Source organism: Lucilia sericata, unplaced genomic scaffold (genome assembly GCF_015586225.1).
Source record: "Lucilia sericata isolate MDLA Ls3-8-SP2 unplaced genomic scaffold, ASM1558622v1 Contig002187F_arrow, whole genome shotgun sequence".
Classification (NCBI taxonomy): Eukaryota; Metazoa; Arthropoda; class Insecta; order Diptera; family Calliphoridae; genus Lucilia; species Lucilia sericata.
Window position 1 is genome coordinate 39,078 of NW_023996022.1, and position 13,423 is coordinate 52,500.

General features: G+C 30.3%; 1 protein-coding gene across 1 annotated transcript; it reads left to right on the forward strand.

Moving 5' to 3' along the window:
• The first annotated feature begins 1,182 nt into the window (after positions 1-1,182).
• LOC119613552 (S-arrestin-like) lies at positions 1,183-12,216 on the forward strand. The gene is made up of 3 exons (XM_037969572.1): positions 1,183-1,431; positions 10,899-11,099; positions 12,083-12,216. Exons 1-3 carry the CDS (start codon positions 1,277-1,279, stop codon positions 12,138-12,140), a joined length of 414 nt encoding a protein of 137 aa, XP_037825500.1. The 5' UTR covers positions 1,183-1,276; the 3' UTR covers positions 12,141-12,216.
• The last annotated feature ends 1,207 nt before the right edge of the window (positions 12,217-13,423 follow it).

Genomic DNA, 13,423 nt, shown 5'->3' on the forward strand with positions numbered 1-13,423 from the left:
AACTAACTAACTAACTAACTAACTAACTAACTAACTAACTAACTAACAATAGTCGCGTTTATAGGACCGTCTAAAATCTAGTTTGTTTTCATTTAAGTTTTACACTACAGGACGTGTGATTAATATTAATTACAAGGTTGGGTCACAAAATACTTATAAAGAACTGTATTTCTTAATAATTACACAGGCCGACCAAAGAATATTAGTCTAAAGGAGTTGGGCCTTTTTGGCCCTTTTTGAGACGTTATGACAGTACCAAGACACCTTCATTTATAAATTATTGTTTGTAGTCTGCAAGTACATTCTGTCAGCTTTAAAATAAACATCTGAGATATCTTCCTTATTTTTCGAGATCTCATCACATAAAGCATGATACAACAATAAATTTGTTTCATACATTTCGCCTATATTTTACGAAAAACTTATATATTGCAATTTTCAAAAAATGTATCCATAAAAATAGTTGCCGAGATATCATCCGTTGAGGTTGACGGATGGACAGACATCGTCAAATATAATAAGAAAGTGTTTTTGAGTCGATTGATACATCCCAAAGGTAGTTCTGGATACAGTATTTTTCGCTCGTTATAAACAATATTTACAAAGAAAATAGCATGAATATACAGAAAGCCATGTGTTTTTTCGGTTTATACATATATCTTGAAAGAAAAGGAAGGTATGTCAGATGTTAAGCCTATGTTTTTAAGCTTACAGAACGGACTTTTATATGATATAGAACATTTTATTAGTAAGGTTGCCTTTATACGATATCTCGAATCTCAGATATGATGGTGAAAATCTGAATCAGATATGGATTCAGCGTTGCTCAATCCTTTGGAAAAGTTAATTGATTTTAGTTTTTAGACTTTTTTCAAATATTGTCCGTTTGTATTATTATCTTACACTAATTAAGTTCTCAGAGTAAAATATTTACATATGCTGGAATCTATCGATCGAACTATAATTGACAAATATTATATTCACTGTGAAATTCAGTATGAATAATATTTAGAATAATATGTAAATCGATATATATGAAAATATTTTTTGTGAATATAAGCAATTCATTCTTAATAATTTAAATAATTTTCTTGTTAAATTCATTGGTAAAACTCTTAAAAAATAAAATAGATATAACAATTCAAATATAAATGGGGAACAAAAAACAGCAGAATACTAAATAATAACAAAAATAATTAAAATAATAAAAACCAAACAGAAATTCATTTATTTCCTAAAAACAATAAAACATTTCAAGAAAAACCATCAGACCAACATGACAGAAAACAAGGATAAAATTAGTGACAAGGATAAAGAAAAGAAAAATGAACCTGAAATGGAAAAGGAACAGGAAAAACAGTCACAGCAGCAACAACTTCAAACACAAACCACACAAAAAGAGCAGCAACACAAAACAGAACAACATGACAGGTAAGTTGTTTAATTTCAGTTCAAAAAATTTTTAAATTTAAAAAAATAACTTGGACAACTTGTGTAAATAATTGTTATAAGTACCAAGAAAAATACAAAATCTTGTTAAAAAGTATTTGTATAAAAATTAATCATCTCTACAAGAAATTATGTAAATTTAACATATTGTACTACAAGACGTATGATTGTTATTTTAAACAATTGTATATAACGTATACGTACCACTAAACAGAAATTTTAATTAAATGTATTAATAGTGTGAAGATTATTTTGTAAGCAAACCACGACATTTGCATTTCAATTATGAATTGTATACAAAACATACAACTATAAAAACTTCATTCAAAATACATCAAGTTATTCAACCATGATTATACAATTTATTAATTATATCCTGTGTGAACTAACTACATAATATATTACATGACATAATGACAGTTTAACAACCACAAATTAATCTATAATTAGTAACGTACACATTCCGGCTTTTTGTTTTTCTTTCTTTACAATTTTGTCTTAAATTTCACACTAAAAGCCACCAAATACGCAAACATATTTTCAGGGTTTCCATTTAATAATTTTTGGTCATATGTTTTTTCTATAAAAATCCACTTTATATTCTCAAACATTTCTAAAATTTTACTTTAGATTGTCTCAACAGGATTTTATGCTTTAAATTAAACTTGTCCCTATAAATATGCATGATTATTTGTTGTCTATGTCTGAGTCCTTTAATAATATGTTGTTATGTCTGCTATACAAATCTAATGGCAACAACACATTTGCTGACAGAAAATCATTTGTTAACATCTCTAAGCAATATTTTGAAGCAACAAGTTGGTACAAACAATAAATGAAAAAAATAAAAATTAAAATAAGGCAGAAAATTATAGTCAGAGTCTAGTAAGAGTCTAGTCATAGTCTAGTCATAGTCTAGCCATAGTCTAGTCATAGTCTAGTCATAGTCTAGTCATAGTCTAGTCATAGTCTAGTCATAGTCTAGTCATAGTCATATCTAGTCATAGTCTAGTCATAGTCTAGTCATAGTCTAGTCATAGTCTAGTCATAGTCAGTATCATAGTCTAGTCATAGTCTAGTCATAGTCTAGTCATAGTCTAGTCATAGTCTAGTCATAGTCTAGTCATAGTCTAGTCATAGTCTAGTCATAGTCTAGTCATAGTCTAGTCATAGTCTAGTCATAGTCTAGTCATAGTCTAGTCATAGTCTAGTCATATTCTAGTCATAGTCTAGTCATAGTCTAGTCATAGTCTAGTCATAGTCCTAGTCATAGTCTAGTTCATAGTCTAGTCATAGTCTAGTCATAGTCTAGCATAGTCTAGTCCATAGTCTAGTCATAGTCTAGTCATAGTCTAGTCATAGTCTAGTCATAGTCTAGTCATAGTCCTAGTCCATAGTCTAGTCATAGTCTAGTCATAGTCTAGTCATAGTCTAGTCATTAGTCTAGTCATTAGTCTAGTCATAGTCTAGTCATAGTCTAGTCATAGTCTAGTCATAGTCTAGTCATAGTCTAGTCATAGTCGAGTCATAGTCTAGTCATAGTCTAGTCATAGTCTAGTCATTAGTCTAGTCATAGTCTAGTCATAGCCTAGTCATAGTCTAGTCATAGTCTAGTCATAGTCTAGTCATAGTCTAGTCATAGTCTAGTCATAGTCTAGTCATAGTCCTAGTCATAGTCTAGTCTGTCTAGTCATAGTCTGTCATAGTCTAGTCATAGTCTAGTCATGGTCGAGTCATAGTCTAGTCATAGTCTAGTCATGGTCTAGTCATAGTCTAGTCATAGTCTAGTCATAGTCTAGTCATAGTCTAGTCATAGTCTAGTCATAGTCTAGTCATAGTCTAGTCTATAGTCATAGTCCAACCCCATTTTGTGTATAGTTTATTAGAACTAAAACATTTAAACAAGCTATTCTTATCAGCATTGCATCTTATTTTCCGGTTTCTACATAACAAATGACGTCAATGACATACATTTTTTTACCAAACGCCAAGCATACATTGGAAGTCTACGAATGAATGTGCTGTCATATGAAGTCATAAATTTTGTGTCCGTATATTCCTTTAAAGTTATGAAGCTCGTGATTTCTGTTTGCGTGTATTACGTTGGAACAGGGAAATGTGTACTATATTTTACGATTTCCAAAAGTTAAACATCTTTGGTAAAACAGAAATCACGATCTGAAACATGCTCCAAAAAGATGCTATAAAATATGTATAAAACGTGCTGCACGATTTAAAGGTTTTACTTTGGTACAAAAATGCGTACATGTAAACAGAAATCTGTAAAACATAACACGAAAAAAATTTTTTTTTGTGTTTTATATTGGAAATAAGGTGGCACGTTTTAATTTTTGAAATGACGGATATTAAGTTTGTAAACTCCTACTCCACTTATCTGAAATTGTTCTCGCTGTTTTTAAATAATGTCTTAATATCACCTTAAAATGTTTGTTATTTTATTTCTTATGGAACAATTTATTTTAATTGGTGTTTTTAGCCCATATTTTAGTCAACAAGTCAACATATTTAAGTTATTATATCGCAATTAAACTTCACAGTCTCTATCTTATTATATTTAATAACGAAGTTCCTAATACATCATCATCAACCTTGATGCTTTAAACTAAAATTGTGTATATTGCTTAACGATTTCGTAAGAGTTAGAAATTGTTTATTATTACAAAATTAAAACACATACTAGGCAATAATTCAATTTGTGAATTCACCAGAACCATGTTAAAGTTAAGAAAACACACTTAAACAACGATTTTAAATCTTATTTCAAATGAGGGCAAAACATAATTTGTAATGCATTGAATTTAAAAGTATGTGTGATATTTAATTATTCATAGCACTCATACGCCCAGTTAATATAGTACATAATTTTAAATGCTTTAAATTATACTAGTCTATGACTAGACGATGACTAGACTAGACTAGACCTATGACTAGACTATGACTAGACTATGACTAGACTATGACTAGACTATAGACTAGACTATGACTAGACTATGACTAGACTATGGACTAGACTATGACTAGACTATGACTAGACTATGACTAGACTATGACTAGACTATGACTAGCTATGACTAGACTATGACTAGACTATGACTAGACTATGACTAGACTATGACTAGACTATGACTAGACTATGACTAGACTATGACTATAGACTATGACTAGACTATGACTAGACTATGACTAGACTATGACTAGACTATGACTAGACTATGACTAGACTATGACTAGACTATGACTAGACTATGACCAGACTATGACTAGACTATGACTAGACATGATAACTATGACTAGACTATGACTAGACTATGACTAGACTATGACTACTATGACTAGACTATGACTAGACTATGACTAGACTATGACTAGACTATGACTAGACTATGACTAGACTATGACTAGACTATGACTAGACTATGACTAGACTATGACTAGACTATGACTAGACTATGACTAGACTATGACTAGACTATGACTAGACTATGACTAGACTATGACTAGACTATGACTAGACTATGACTAGACTATGACTAGACTATGACTATACTATGACTAGACTATGACTAGACTATGACTAGACTATGACTAGACTATGACTAGACTATGACTAGACTATGACTAGACTATGACTAGACTATGACTAGACTATGACTAGACTATGACTAGACTATGACTAGACTATGACTAGACTATGACTAGACTATGACTAGACTATGACTAGACTATGACTAGACTATGACTAGACTATGACTAGACTATGACTAGACTATGACTAGACTATGACTAGACTATGACTAGACTATGACTATGACTATGACTATGACTTGACTATGACTAAACTATGACTAGACTATGACTAGACTATGACTAGACTATGACTAGACTATAACTAGACTATGACTAGACTGTAAACTAGACTGTAGACTAGACTGTAGACTAGACTATAGGCTAGACTATAGACTAGACTGTAGACTAGACTGTATAGACTATAGACTAGACTGTAGACTAGACTGTAGACTAGACTGTAGACTAGACTATAGGCTAGATATGCTAATTTGTATAATTTTGTATGTGTCCCTTAAGAATACGATGTTATGTCTGCCTTACAAATAACAATGACTCGAAAACATTCTTTTTTTCTAGAAGAAAAAATGTCATTTATTAAATTTTAACCTTTAAATATTTGTAATTTTACATCCCAAAAGTTAGTTAGTTTAAAAGGATGTACGATACATCAAATCCCAAGAGATACACCTAGGTCTTTACCAGTATCTTTGTTGGGATTCGAACCCACAATCTCCAGTCTGACAGCAAAGTAAACTAATTACTAATCTAAAGGAGGCCCACTATTTGTCAGATGAATGTTTGACTTACACCCACAACGTTTTAATTTCCTAACCTGTACTTCAATTGGACATGTGTACTATTCAGATTTGTATTTTTTAAAACACTAGAAATTATCTACGCAGTTAAAGGAAGACGCTTTAAAAAGTTCTAAAATGGATTTTAAAAAGTTCTAAAAAGTAGATTTTATGTGCTTTTAAGAGGATTTATTTAAATGATTATGACTTAATACCACCAGGTTATCTTTATATTGTTTGCCCAAAGACTTTAAATATTTACATGATATTTATAAAAAAGTGGCTGAAGAGTCTTTTAAGAGAAAATTATTAAAAATAAATATTTTTACAGGGAAGATAATGCCAAATGTAAATAAAAATAATAAAATTTTAAATATGTATTTAATAAGAACCAACTTTGTAATCCTGTAAAAAATTACAAAATACCAGAAAGATTTTAAGAAAATATACTTTGGTAAATAATTTTATTTGTTGTTCTTAAAAGTCTTAACAAAAACTCTAAACTAATTTGCAACTGTTTGTAAACAGATGTTTGGACTCTTTTATATATTTATAATGTCATATTCTGCTGTTTCCTGTTTACAGCACGACAATTTTTAGATATTGATTACTTGGCTTTCAAATACTTGGCAAACCAGAAAAAATAAAAGAAACTGAATAGTCAAAGAGGACAACTAGTTGTTTGAACAACTCCAACCAATTTATTTACAGGCAATTATCAACAAGACCACATATGGGAAAGCAAATAGTCTTGTTACTAACAGAAGGTTAAATAGTTTTTATTTAAAGGTTTCCGAGGAAACATGACATAAAGAAGAATGATTTTGCAGCATTTAGGAAATCTTTTTTTACAGTTTTACAAAATTAGTTCCAAAATAGAAATATTTTCCTTGCAACAAGTTCATGAGTTTGTTGGATATAAAAGTTGTCAAAAAATTTCCTAAAATCTCTAACATTGTGTTTTCAAACTTATATTGATGAAGAAATAATTAAAATTCATAAGAAAACCATATAATTTTTACTTTCCTAAACTTCGCTTACAAAATCTTTGAAATTTTCTTTAAAAATATTGTATTTAAAATGTTTGTCCAACTAAACATATGATTGATATTAAGAGGAAGACATACAAATTACTCCATAACTTCGAAACTAATGATGGTATTTGAAAAATTGAAAAAGCTGTAGAAAGCTAAGACTATAAGCAGTAACAGTAATGAGAAAAATTTTACAACTTAAATCTTCTTTTACATTTTGAGCCTATGTAAACCTCAGTTTATTTATTCAAGATTTCTAAAATGTCACAATTTTTTAAATTTATTAAGAAAATGTTCAATCTTTTAGCATTTATAGTTAAACAATGTTAATTTTACTTTACTTTCTATAATTTACAAATAAACTTTTGACTAAAACTCCTTACTTTTTCAAAGATAAATCTTAATTTAAAATGTCTGCCCTACAAGGCGTATGATTAATATCATTTGCAGGGTTTTGGCATAAAATGCTATATAGCAGCAGAACTATACAAGCGATTGGCAAAATTTAAAAACACGTAGTAAGCTAAAACCATAATAAATTTATTTGTAAATAATAAAACACCAAAATATTATTAAGTATTTCAATACTCCTTTAAATACCTGTAAATAACTAACCAACCATCAACTTTACTTTAAAAGACAAGTAAAGCTTTTAATATTTAATAACAAACTTCTAATAGTAATATATTTATTTACTTCTTAAAAAACATATTTGTGGTTTATTTTCTGAATAAAATTTATAATTAAATATTTATGAAAATTCCCCACCAACCAACTTCATACACCCAGCTTAACATCAAACAAAATTGATGATTAAATTTTAAGCAAGACATGCTCAAATAATTACTCAACAATATCTAAAAAAAATTAGCTTTCAGCTACAATTATTTCCTTTCTCTCTTTATTCTCCCACAAAAAAACAACAAAAACCTTTTTCCCTTCATTGCCCCCGCAGTCGTTGCAAGAGATTATCACAATTTTTGGATTTCCCTAATATACCACGTTATCATAGTGGTCACAGCGGCAGTAGCAGTAGCAGCAATAATTCCCAACAACATTCTCCACAAACACCAACACCGGCCGAGAGGAAAGGCAGTAATGATGGTGGTGGCATTGAACAGGAACACCAACAACATCATTTGCAACATGGCTCTAGAAAACGTTCATCATGTGTCAGTTTTCGTAGTGAAATACTCTGGTTGGATTTGGTAAATGGAGAAATCAATGAGTTCAATGAAAGGTACACTGAGAGAAATGAAGAGGAGGGAATTTGGTAAAAGTTCAATCAAACTGATTTAACAGAAAGTTGGAAATATTTATTCAAAAATTAAATGAAATCAAACTACTATATAAGCCACTAATTTGGTCCTACCTTGATTACTATCTAAGGTCTTTATATAAGCACAGTTTGACTCCAGTTATACTAAGTAGGATTAAAGGAGGGTCATTATACAATCTCAGTCAATAGAGGGTCACAACATAGTCCCTGTTAAGCTTTTTAAAATGTTTGTAATAAAGTCTTAGTATAGGTAAAAATACTGTCCATTAGAAGCTTATTATATAGTCCCACTTATTCTTCTATAGAAGCTCATTATACTGTTCCAAATTAGCTTTTATATAAGCTCATTTCATGGTCCCAGTTCAGCTTCTATAGAAGCTCATTATATAGTCCTAGTTTTGCTTCTATAGAAGCTCAATATATAGTACAAACTTAGATTTTATAGAAGTTTATTATATGGTGCCAAACTAGCTTTTATAGAAGCTCATTATATAGTCCCAGTTTAGCTTTTATAGAAACTCATTTCGTGGTCCAAGTTCAGCTTCTGCAGAAGCCCATTATATAGTCCCACTTTATCTTCTATAGAAGCTCATTATACAGTCCTAGTTTAGCTTCTATAGAAGCTCATTATATAGTCCCAATTTACCTTCTCTAGAAGCTCATTATATAGACCTAGTTTAGCCTCTACAGAAGCTCATTATATAGTCCCAGGTTATCTTCTATAGATGCTCATTATTTAGTCCCACTTTATCTTCTCTAGAAGCTCATTATATAGTCCTAGTTTAGCCTCTACAGAAGCTCATTATATAGTCCCAGTTTATCGTCTATAGAAGCTCATTATTTAGTCCCACTTTATCTTCTCTAGAAGCTCATTATATAGCCTAAGTTTAGCTTCTATAAAAGCTCATTATATAGTCCTAGTTTAGCTTTTATAGAAGCTCATAATATAGTCCCAAATTAGCTTTTATAGAAGCTCATTTTATAGTCCTAGTTTTGCTTCTAAAGAAGCTTATTATATAGTTCCAGTTTATCTTCTCTAGAAGCTCATTATATAGCACCAGTTTAGCTTTTATAGAAGCTCATTATATAGTCCCACTTTATCTTCTCTAGAAGTTCATTATATAGCCCTAATAGTTTAGTTTTTATAGAAAATCATTATATAGTCCCACTTTATCTTCTATAGAAGATCATTATATAGTCCCAGTTTAGCTTTTATAGAAGCTCATTTCTTGGTCCCAGTTCAACTTCTATAGAAGCTCATTATATAGTCCCACTTTATCTTTTATAGAAGCTCATTATACAGTCATAGTTTAGCTTCTACAGCCCTACTTTATCTTCTATAGATGCTGATTATACAGTCATAGTTTAGATTCTCTAGAAGCTCATCATATAGTGCCAGTTTATCTTCTATAGAAGCTCATAATATAGTCCTAGTTATGCTCCTATAGAAGCTCATTATATAGTCCCAGATTAACTTCTTTAGAAGCTCATTATATAGTCCCAGTTTAGCTTCTACAGAAACTCATTTCATAGTCCCAGTTTGGGTTTTACAGAAGCTCGTTATATAGTCCCAGAGTAGATTCTATAGAAGCACACTATATAGCCCCAAATAAGCTACTGTAAAGGCCCATTGTATAGCCCCAGTTTGGCTTCTATAGCTCCAGTTTATCTTCAGTTTTAACATATTCTATTTTCCATAAATATTGTTATCATAAAGTCTTGTTAAATTTAAATTTCCTAAAATGTTTTAACAATACACGTTGACATAAATTCCGCATTTTTAGTACAAAAGTCTTTTTAAACTCATTAATTCGTTTAACCTTCAGCTGTATCCTTGAACTTTTTATTCCTAGTTGTAGAATTTTGAATATACGTTTTCTACTCTTGTTTTGTTTTTTTGGCAGAAATATGTATTTCTGTAGTGATTCTGTATACGGCATCCAAGAGAAAAAGTTTTGAAAAAATACTAAATATTTATGCAAATACTTCGAACATTGATTGATTTCGAAATAAAACACACAAAAAATACATACACATAAGCATATTGGTTGAAACACTTTTAATAGAAAAATTATTTCTATTTTAAAACAGCAGGAATTACTTTAAAAAAATCAATATATATATTACATTTTGATAATCCTTTCAAATATCCTTCCTAATACAAATGGAAAAATTTCTACTATTAAATGTTTTTAATCTAACTAACAGGGAAGTTTTATCTCAACATGTGATTATAACGGCTTATGTGTCCTTTTAGTAAGCATTACTTTCCTTTAACAATTTGAAAATTATCTATGACATCCTGCTATTTTCATCCATATTTCAGTCACTTTAACAATTTTATATTTTGCTCAGAAAAATTTAATTAACAAAAATTTTCCACATAAATTTTCTGCTATTTTCCAGCAAAAATGTCTAACATTTTTGTTGGTTTTGTTTTATTTTTGCAACACTTTAGGGCCACTGAATGCATCAATCAGGACACTAAATATACAAAAGCAGATTATGGTGATGAAATCATAAAATGCATTTTGGTACATGATGGATGGTTTCATGTTAAGGTGGGTGTTTAAAATGTAAAAGTGAAAAACATGTCAAAAATTATGAATTTGAAAGGATAATGATAAAATATCCTTTTTAACACAATTTACTTTATAAGATCCAACCAGACTACAAATACCTTAACTTTGTTTGCAGTCTTTACATAGCATTGTTAAGATTTCTTTTTAATTCCAACCTTTTTATCACTTTTAGATGTCTGACCCATAAAGATGATTATGGCACTCAACGTGTTTATAAGAAAACATCACCGAATTGTGTTTTAACTTTGTATTTACCTACACGTGAAATTACCTTGTCTGGCAATAGTTCCTCCATCCTACAAGGTATTGTGTTTGTTGATCCCAAGGCCATACAAGGATATCGGGTTTATGCACAATTGACCTTAACGTTTCGGTAAGTAAAAGCCAAATTTTTTTAAGAATACAGTTTAAGTATGACTAGACCATGTCCAGAATATGAATTGACTATGTCTAGATTATGACTAGACTATGACTAGACTATGACTAGACTATGTCTAGACTATGACTAGACTATGACTAGACTATGCTAGACAGACTAGACTATGACTAGACTATGACTAGACTATGACTAGACTATGACTAGACTATGACTAGACTATGAACTAGACTATATGACTAGACTATGACTAGACTATGACTAGACTATGACTAGACTATGACTAGACTATGACTAGACTATGACTAGACTATGACTAGACTATGACTAGACTATGACTAGACTATGACTAGACTATGACTAGACTATGACTAGACTATGACTAGACTATGACTAGACTATGACTAGACTATGACTAGACTATGACTAGACTATGACTAGACTATGACTAGACTATGACTAGACTAGACTATGACTAGACTATGACTAGACTATGACTAGACTATGACTAGACTATGACTAGACTATGACTAGACTATGACTAGACTATGACTAGACTATGACTAGACTATGACTAGACTATGACTAGACTATGACTAGACTATGACTAGACTATGACTAGACTATGACTAGACTATGACTAGACTATGACTAGACTATGACTAGACTATGACTAGACTATGACTAGACTATGACTAGACTATGACTAGACTATGACTAGACTATGACTAGACTATGACTAGACTATAGACTTTACTAGACTATGACTAGACTATGACTAGACTATGATTAGACTATGACTAGACTATGACTAGACTATGACTAGACTATGACTAGACTATGACTAGACTATGACTACACTAAGACTAGAGTATGACTTGACTCGCCACATTACCAACAGGATATAGTATTAATCCAGTTAAAATTTACTTCTTTAGGAAAAATTAAATTCTATTTTCTTTTTATCGATTCTATTACAGGACACAAATACCAGATGTACCCTTCACATACCGGAACACGACTTATTGGGAAGTGTGAGACAATAGTTCCAGATAGGCGATCCTAATCAAGCGAAACATTAGACCAATCTGGTCATATGGTAATCTGTTATTACTCGAATGGCTATATAGGAAGACAAAATGGATATAAAGATATGCGTTGAAAAGAAAAGTCCATTACATATTTTTCTACATCTATAATGCATTAAGGATGATATCAACTAATAGTTTAAATCGAAGAGCTTATTGGATTGTTGGAAAGCCACAAGCGGATACCCTTACAGATTTGGTAGAAATAAATATTTATGATGAGAGAATACCAAGTAGCCACAAGAATAATGGAACAGTAGTTGAGCACACTAAATTCCTATGAAGCGGCTACAACGATAACAGTAGGAGAAGTCTCCTCATAATGAATAAATCCATGGTTAGTATGAGTATAGTTATTCTTAATGGAAACATAGGTTTAGGAACAAATGAAGTTTGCATGATAATATTTTGAAATTTGTTGAGAAAATGTTTCAGTTAAGCAGAAATGTTTTTCTTTCTTCAATTTTTACATTAATAAAATGTTTAATTTAACACTATTTTAACCTAACTATTAAGCTTTAAAAAAATATTTTATCTATTGCATAATTTTGGGAGTTAAAATTTAATAGTTTCAAATTATATAAATTTTTCTCAAATATTTTATCTGCTTTTTTATATAAAACGTAGACAAATCCATATCGTATATAAAAACAAATATTCAAATACATATTCACAAAAACATATGTATAAAACAGTTTGGCATAATTTGAGGCAACTAAATATTGTTTGACCTAGCAAACTTTGAGCTCTCCAGAGGTCATATTTGAGGAGTTATACATTTGTGTTTTGACCATATGGCCATATCTGTTTAAATGTATGAACAATGAAATAGTAATTTTATGTGCTATGGATGAGTTAAGGCCACACCAAATGCGAACAAAAGAAAAATGAAATATTGACAATATGGCTAAAAGAAAAACGAAAATATTAAACAATAAAAAGATTAAAATTTTAAATATAAATACAAATATTACTACTATGTTTGAAGAAAATCGCAAACTTTTTAATTCTTTAACAAATTTGTTATATCATAATGTTAAATGGACACTAAAGTTATACTTGTATTATTTCTATTCTATTTTAAGGCAAGAAACAGATGTCTACATATGAGGAAAGAGAAACTGTAGAGCGTCAAAAGCAAACCCTCGTGAAGTACATATGCAAAGCTACTAAGAAGTGATCCTAAACTGAAGTTGGAAACCTCCATATGACTAAAAACAAATGATAAAATAA